The following is an 8,318-nucleotide window of genomic DNA, read 5'->3' on the forward strand; positions in this document are numbered from 1 at the left end:
GTCTTTATTTAATGGGGAAAAAAAAAAACTAATTAATTAATTACTTTATTAGAAATTTAAATTAAAGTAAAAAGGTTTTAGGAATGAGAATACACATTGCTGGGATGTTTTCTTTCTATTTTGTAAAGGCCCACTTTTTATTGGGCTTGGGTCTGATGGGCCTGATTTACAAGAAAGGTTAAGTAAAGTCACGTGCGGCGCATGTGCAGAAACCTCGGGAAGGGAAAAGAAGGCAGACCTTTGATCACGTGCAGCTCTCCGTTGGCCTTCTTCCCTCCACCATCCCCTGTTCACACTTCAAACCCTAAACAAAACCCTAACCCTAACCCTAATTAAAGAAGGGGGAAAAACAAATCAAGAAGGCGAGAACCCTAGTTCCGCCTTCGCGTGCACGCTGACGGAGACGTCGCCTGGAAGTGATCCGATTCCAGACTTTTTCGACGCGATTTATCTCCTCCTTTCTGGATTTATTCTATTTCTTCTCTAGATTTGAGCCCATTCTTTTCAGATCTATCTCTCGCCGCATTATTCGCTTGTTTGTTTATTTTTTTGTTTTCTCAACTATTAGAGGTGATTGGGAGGTGAGGGGTGATGTAATGGCGGGGAATTTCGGAGGTGGAGAGGATGGAGGATCAAGTGGTGACGGGAAGCCGCCGAACCCTCTCTCAGGGGGTGGTCGGCTCTCCTTCGGTGGGGGCAATGGGAGCTCCCCGCGCTTGCCAACACTGGCTCGCCATGCATCGTTGGTGAGTTCTCCGTTTCCAAAATCAAATCTTGCGTATTATTTTTCTGGAAATCAGGGTTTCAATGGTGTCCTTTATTATTAGCATAAATTTGAGCTTTTCTAAGTACTAGGTTTTTTATTTCGTCTTAAATGGTACGGGAGTACTTGCTCTGTCGTTTTTCGAAAGATCCGATCTTTTTGGTTATCTTTTCTAATTATGGTGGGTTTCCTTGAATTTTGGTCATCTTCTGTACAAATTGTAAGATTTTCATGTGGGCCAACTCCTTTTTATTATGTATTTTTATCTTTATATTTATAGTGCTGTGATGATGATCAGTGATGATGAACAATAAGTAGAAAAGGATTGTCAAATTCCTTTATGTTAGTTATACTTTGTAGTTATAATGATATTTGCTAACCTTTTCATCTCTACAAGAATTCCTTAGGACTTGCTCTTAAGAGTTGATTGTGTTGTGATTGTTGAGTTAATGATGCTTGATTACTTGCAATGTAGCTTTCTTTCTTCATTTGATTGATGTAATGAAGTGATTTCCTCTCTCTATTGTCATTGAAAGTGACACATACTTAGTTTTTCTTGGTTGAGAATCACAGCTTCCATTCCTTTCTTTTATCAACTGATGATTGATAAAGGCGTCTTGGATTTCACATTCTACTTAATTCTATTAAATTGTTTTGTTTTGTATCTAATGTACTTCTGGAGAAGTGGATAGGATAGACCAACTTATAGGCTTCTTATGGAAACACTGAGCATAGAATAAATAATCTGCTTTAAATAAGAATTGATATGAATTTCAATTTGATAGAAGCATTTTGTTAGATACCCCTAGTTTTATACGACTACTTACTCTCCTTCAGGTCCTTGTCAAATTCAGCTACTGTTGCTGATGTTAGTCTATTGCAAAATCCTGTTTGTGTCATGGAGTGGTGATTATGCTAGGGCTTCCATTTGAAAGATTTTCAAGGATAGAGTAATATATGAGGAGACACCTATCTGGTTCTTAACCATGAGAATCATTGAAAGGCTTAGGATATGTCCATGATTATTTTTGGGAAATATCAACATTGGACTTCAGTCTTGAGTTTATTATCCTCTTTATTATGTTTGTGGTCCTCTCTCTACTTGGTAATAAAAACTTTTTAATTCTCAATCATGGGAACTCAATATTCTTTAAGGCTCCTGCCGTATCTTACATTGATGAAATTAATGAGATGAGCAAAGTGGAAAATATTTTATGCTTCTAGCTGTGACTTTAAGACTGCATGGTTGCTTCTGACTTTCATCCGGAAATGGATTCTTGGAGTAACTTTGAGTTTAATCTATAATTCACCACGGTTATTCCTGTGGTACTTCTAGATGGAAACAACTTTATTTAATGTTCTACATCTGATTCTGTAATGGCCTTCGAGACTTCCTTTTAACATAAGAATATATTGAGATTTAATACAAAATATTTCAATAAGTATCACTCTGCTTATTTATTTTTTTGTTTTTCTTTTCACACTGGATGGAATTTTTATTTTAGTCAAGAACTATGAGTTTGATTACATAATGATATCCCCACTGTGCAATTGAATTTTACTATTTGTTATTGATGGTAAAATTGCTTTTTTCAGACAAAAAAAAAAGTGGGTGTTTCTTTTGATTTGGAAGATAGTAGGGAATGCTGTGATTCAGAATACATTCCTGTTGTGCGCTCTGGTGGTTGGTCAGATATTGGGTTCCGTCAGAGCATGGAGGATACTTTTGTTTGCTGTGATGACTTCATGCATGATTATGGGCTTAAGAAACTTGGGCCTGGACCTAATGCTTTTTATGGAGTATGTTTCTATGGATTCTCTTTATCTTTTGAGTTATCTTTGAGGCTTTTCCTTGTTTTTTTACCCTTTAAGTCTTAGGCTTTGGAATATAAAGGAAAAACTTAAATCTGAAGTGTTGTAGTCCACTTGCTCATTGTCTTGTTAAACCACATCTCCAATACCAATGGCATGCTAGGTATGCTGATGTGCCTTTTTGTATAGAAGAACCAGTAGGCCTGTCTATATACCGCACTACAAAGAGAGTTATCCTTAGCTTAATTAGCGGATAGGCTACGCACATCCTATGGAAGTGTTTTGTCCTCTTGTTTGTTTTCTCAAAGTAGAATGAATGTAGGCTTCCTTGTGCGTCTTCATGTGTGCTAGTTTGTAAGTTCCTCCTTCTATCTGGCTTCACCTCAACTTCTTTACTGTTTCTAATTTTGTTGATAACTTCCCCTTAGGTTTTTGATGGCCATGGGGGAAGACATGCTGCAGACTTTGCTTGCAGTAATTTACCTAGATTTATCTCAGAAGACGTGGATTTTCCTGAGGAGATTGAGAGAGTGGTTGCTTCTGCTTTTTTGCAGACAGATACTGCATTTGCAGATGCCTGCTCTGCTGACTCTGCTCTTGCATCGGGTACTACTGCACTGGCTGCGCTCATCATTGGCAGGTTGAGCTTCTGTTCCTATGCAATATGTTCCATTTTTTTAAGATGACCACTCTCCTAATCCTAATTGGTGATGAGTTATGGCATGCATTTTTAAACTTAAATTTTGCTCAAAAATTCACAACATATATTGTATTAATGTCGTCAAGTCTTCACTTTCAGCATTAGAGAATTTTTATCTGCTGTTACTGATGCGGCATAGGAAGTGAACTTTCTGTGTTTTGTTTTCTATCTTTTTTTTATTTTATTTTTTTATAGTGTATTCTTGTTATGATCCTCTAATTGGTGGGGCAGGTCCCTAGTGGTGGCGAATGCCGGGGACTGCAGAGCGGTCCTTTGTCGTCGTGGTAAGGCCATCGAAATGTCTCGGGACCACAAGCCAGCCTGCTCTGTGGAGAAGAAGCGGATTGAAGCCTCCGGAGGGTACATCTATGATGGATACCTCAATGGGCTGCTTAATGTGGCCCGTGCCATTGGTGACTGGCACATGGAAGGTTTGAAGGACCGGAATGGCATGGGCCCCCTTAGTGCGGTACCTGAAGTAATGCAGGTGAGACTCACCAATGAGGATGAGTTCTTAATAATTGGATGTGACGGTGTTTGGGATGTTTTCCGCAGTCAAAATGCAGTTGATTTTGCCCGTCGGAAACTGCAAGAGCACAACGACCCAGCTATCTGCTGCAAGGAGCTGGTCGATGAGGCCCTCAAGAGGAAGACGGGCGATAACCTGTCTGTGATCGTAGTGTGCTTTAGTTCATCTCCACCACCGGCTTTGTCTGTACCAAGGGCTCGTGTTCAAAGGAGCATCTCGGCAGAAGGCCTGAAGGAGCTTCAAGGTTTCTTGGATAGTCTAGCAAATTAGAAAGTCTTTCAAAGAACCGTTAGTTTAGCTGTTGTTGTAGTTGAGTATGTCAGAGAAATTCTTGCGCAACTGTAACATATGCGGCTGCTGACAATTTTCCTGTTGTTCTTTCATTCAATCAACTCGTTCTTTTCTTAATGTATCTGTGTGGCCATATATATTGCTGAGGTTGCTGATAGCTTGTAAATATTAGACAAAGGTGCACTCTCCTGCAGAGACTCAAAGGGTGGCCCCCTTGTTCTGGGGACTCATTTTAGCCTTGCCTTATCTTGTTGGCATAAATTGGCGGGCATGCGTGCAGGAGTCCCTCATGGCTCACGTGCTGGCAACCTAGCTTGCTTCCAAATGCTCTCTGGTTACAATAGATTTGATGCCTTAACAATAACACACAGGGAAAGAGAACTTGTATGCAGATGACCCCATGTTCTGCTCTCTCATGGAATTCAGTTGTATCTCTTTATTTCTTGTGATTATTAAAGTATACACTAGTCAGTACATGAGCTTTTTTTTTGCTCTTTCTTTTATCTTTCTCCCCTTTTTCCAAGTGTCTAGCAGTTGAAGAAGAACCTTCATGAGTTTTGAATCTCATTGAAAGGCTGTTTATATATAAATACTATAGCAAAGGTGGGACTGGTCCCTTGCGTTTTGTGAAGAAGAACATTGGCTTTTCTTTTGAAAAGAAAAAGTTGTCCCAACCCTGCAAGTCAGTCCCTCTTTAGCACGCTTCATTCAAGCCCCATCCTCACCAAAAAAGCTAACCAAGTTATTAAAAAAAAAAATTAACAATTTATTTTAAAAAGACACTTGCCTCATTTTCCATTCAATCATTATTTCTTGACAACCAATTTGAGCTGTCCAAACATAGAGAACCTATACTAGCTCCCCATTCCCAAGTAACTTAAACTTATATGATAATCCAAATTTTGGTCTCTATTGTTCTCTTTTCTTCTAAACTTGATTATAATATTCTTGAACATTATAAAGTAGTCGGTGGGCAAAATCAAGATTTAAATAATAAAACTTAACTTTACAGTGTCAACATCAACTGTTAAAACTTATAATCAAGGACCAATTGTGGATTTTAACAATGTGTCTCTCTGTGTGTGCATCTACATATATATATATATATATATATATATATATAAAAACTTTTTTATAAAATTACCTAGCAAGCCAGGAGTAGCCAGATCTCAGCCGAAAACCAAGCTCACTGATGACTGAATCACTGTCCATCCACACTAATCAATCGACCGTTGATTAATTAATCCAATAATAATCGGACGGCTGACCTTCTCCCACACCTTCTACCTTTTTATCGTACCCTCTTCTTCCACGCTTTATCTCTTTCCCCACTTTCCTTCTCTCCACTTCTTCCTTTCCCTTATCGGACTCCGTTGTCCATCCCTGCGATGGATCCGAATCCACTTCTCCTCCTCGCCCTCCTCGCCCTCGCCGTCGCCGAGCCTCCGCCTTCAGAACGGTCAGCGCTCCTCTCCTTCCTCTCTAAAACCCCACACGAATCTCGCATCCAATGGAACTCCTCCACTCCCACCTGCAGCTGGGTCGGCGTCACCTGCGACCCCAACGCCACCACCGTCATCGCCCTCCGCCTCCCTGGCACCGGCCTTGTCGGTCCCATCCCCTCTTCCACCCTCTCCAACCTTCCCTCCCTCCGCATCCTCTCTCTCCACTCCAACCGCCTTTCCGGTCCCCTCCCCTCCGACTTCTCCAACCTCACTCTCCTCCGCAGTCTCTACCTCCACAACAACCTCCTTTCTGGTCCTTTCCCTCCGGCGATCCCCCTCTTTCCCCACCTCACCCGCCTCGATCTCTCCGGCAATAACTTCTCCGGCGAGATCCCATTTTCCCTCAACAACCTCACTCACCTCTCCCGTCTTTTCCTTCAACATAACCACTTCTCTGGCTCTCTCCCCAGCATCGACCTCGTCTCTCTCACCTCCTTCGACGTCTCCTACAATGCCCTAAACGGATCGGTCCCCAGATCGCTGGATCGCTTCCCGGAGTCCTCATTCACCGGGAATCTCGACCTTTGTGGTAGCCCCCTGCCACCATGTACCCCCTTCTTCCCGGCTCCCGCTCCGGCTCCGGAGGTGCCAACCAAGTCCTCAAGCGGTGGTCTCTCTAAGAAAGCGATCATCGGGATCTCAGTCGCCGGTGGCTTAATTGTAATTATCTTGCTCACCGTCCTACTGGTCTGCTGCTTTTTCCGGTGCTGCCACCGAAGGTCGCGAGACAAGCCGAAGCCTGACGTTCCTCCGCCGCCACCGCCGCCGGTGGTCTCGGGAGGAGGGGAATCGTCAAGAGCCACGGCAGAGGTTGACGATGGGGAAACGAACCGTCTAGTGTTCGTGGGGAAACGGGGATACGGGTTCGATCTGGAGGATTTGCTCCGCGCTTCTGCGGAGGTATTAGGGAAAGGCAGTGTTGGGACGTCGTACAAGGCGGTGTTGGAGGACGGGACCACCGTCGTCGTTAAACGCCTTAAAGACGTTTCTGCCCCTAAACCCGATTTTGAAGCACACGTGGAGATCATAGGCCGGCTGGATGAGCACCCCAATGTCCTCCCTCTCAGAGCTTTCTACTACTCTAAAGATGAGAAGCTTCTCGTCTACGATTACCTCCCCTCCGGCAGCCTCTCTGCCCTCTTACACGGTCTGCTCTCTCTCTCTCTCTCTCTCTCTCTCTCTCTCTCTCTATCTATATATATATATATTTTTTCTAAGGGGTTCTCTGCATAAAAGTTTTACCCAAAAATAAAAAAAATAAAAAAAAACTTTTTTTCACATTTGGAATTAACTTCCTGGATAAATATGATTATTATCTGTCATTTTCCGCCATGTATTCTTGCACTTTTTTCCGATGAAAAATCCAAATTTCACTCGCAAAAAACTCCAAAAATTTGTTAATCTCTGCCCTCACGTGTCACCTTCTTCACTCTCTTTTTTGACTTCTGTCTTCTTTTCCCAATTTATTTATTTATTTTGGTTCTTTCTGGAAAAATAGGAAGCCGGGGATCAGGACGAACGCCATTGGACTGGGAGAGCCGAGCTCGGATAGCAATGGCGGCAGGGAAAGGCCTCGCGCATCTCCACTCTGCCGGCATCGTCAACGGCAACATCAAAGCCTCTAACGTCATCCTCCGACCTGAACCTGACTCCGCTGCAATCTCCGACTTCGGCCTCACCCCTATCTTTCCCCCTTCCACCGTCTCCCGTGCCTCCGCCGGCTACCGTGCCCCTGAAGTCACAGCCACCTTGAAAGTCACCTTCAAGTCCGATATCTATAGCCTTGGTGTTCTCATCCTCGAGCTCCTCACAGGCCGTGCTCCCAACCAGGCCGTGACGGTGGGCGGCGGTGAGGATGAGGGCGTCGTCGACCTTCCTCGCTGGGTGCAATCGGTTGTGAGGGAGGAGTGGACCGCCGAGGTGTTCGACGCTGAGCTTATGAGGTATCCTGGCGTTGAAGAGGAGATGGTGGGGCTTCTCCAGGTGGCCATGGCCTGCGTCTCCACCATGCCGGACTCCCGACCAGACGCTGCCGAGGTCGTTCGCATGATTAAGAACGTCGTCGGCCGCACCGACGACGAGGATGGTAATGTCCCGTCGAGAGGTGGCTCCGGCGCCCCCTCTCCCCCGCCTGCTTCCACGCCTTGAGGTAAACAAATTAGAATTGAATAAAAGAAATTGTTTTTATTCAAAAAAAAAAAGTTTCATTTTTATTTGGGTTTTTTTTTTTTGTTTGTTTAATTTATGGGGGTTGTATTTGTTTGGGTGTTGATTGGGGGAACGAGCAAAAAGGTTGTCAAATTATCCATTCTTTTAGTGGATATATGTAATATATCCTTCTTTGATTCTTTCCGTTTATTTTATTTTATTTTTTCATTATATACATATATTTGATTTAAAGTCACATTTCTTCATTTTATTTTATTTTACAAAGAATAATTTGTCATTTAGAGAAGCAATGCAATTGATTTTATATAATTATTATACGTGTATATATATATATATATATAACATATGTTTACTAGTCATGGTAGTGGGACTCCAAATAGTGCAATGGCAGCTTGTGGAGGATGATGGGATGGATTTAATTTATTAATTTATTAATTTATTAATTTATTATTTGGGCCATGAATGAGTTGGTGAGACTCTGAGAGTATAATGTATAACAGGCTGGCCACTGAAAATGAGTGAGTGAGAGGCTGAGAGCATCCATCTCTC

The 8,318-nt window shown here is 42.7% G+C and overlaps 2 protein-coding genes across 4 annotated transcripts; both read left to right on the forward strand.

The window, feature by feature from the left end:
• Positions 1-244: 244 nt before the first annotated feature.
• Positions 245-4,212, forward strand: LOC120261689 (probable protein phosphatase 2C 57). Of its 3 annotated transcripts, none has more exons than XM_039269669.1 (4): positions 245-746; positions 2,360-2,563; positions 3,004-3,215; positions 3,507-4,212. In XM_039269669.1, exons 1-4 carry the CDS (start codon positions 597-599, stop codon positions 4,072-4,074), a joined length of 1,134 nt encoding a protein of 377 aa, XP_039125603.1. In that variant the 5' UTR covers positions 245-596; the 3' UTR covers positions 4,075-4,212. The 3 variants fall into 3 exon arrangements, with proteins under 3 accessions (XP_039125603.1, XP_039125605.1, XP_039125606.1); XM_039269671.1 differs by having other exon boundaries at positions 3,130-3,215; XM_039269672.1 differs by lacking the exon at positions 2,360-2,563.
• Positions 4,213-5,234: 1,022 nt separating this feature from the next.
• On the forward strand, positions 5,235-7,958 carry LOC120262042 (probable inactive receptor kinase At2g26730). Its single transcript, XM_039270092.1, has 2 exons — positions 5,235-6,747; positions 7,099-7,958. The coding sequence occupies exons 1-2, from the start codon at positions 5,484-5,486 to the stop codon at positions 7,746-7,748; spliced, it is 1,914 nt and encodes a 637-aa protein (XP_039126026.1). The 5' UTR covers positions 5,235-5,483; the 3' UTR covers positions 7,749-7,958.
• Positions 7,959-8,318: the final 360 nt, after the last annotated feature.

This window comes from Dioscorea cayenensis, chromosome 5, assembly GCF_009730915.1.
Source record: "Dioscorea cayenensis subsp. rotundata cultivar TDr96_F1 chromosome 5, TDr96_F1_v2_PseudoChromosome.rev07_lg8_w22 25.fasta, whole genome shotgun sequence".
Classification (NCBI taxonomy): domain Eukaryota; kingdom Viridiplantae; phylum Streptophyta; class Magnoliopsida; order Dioscoreales; family Dioscoreaceae; genus Dioscorea; species Dioscorea cayenensis.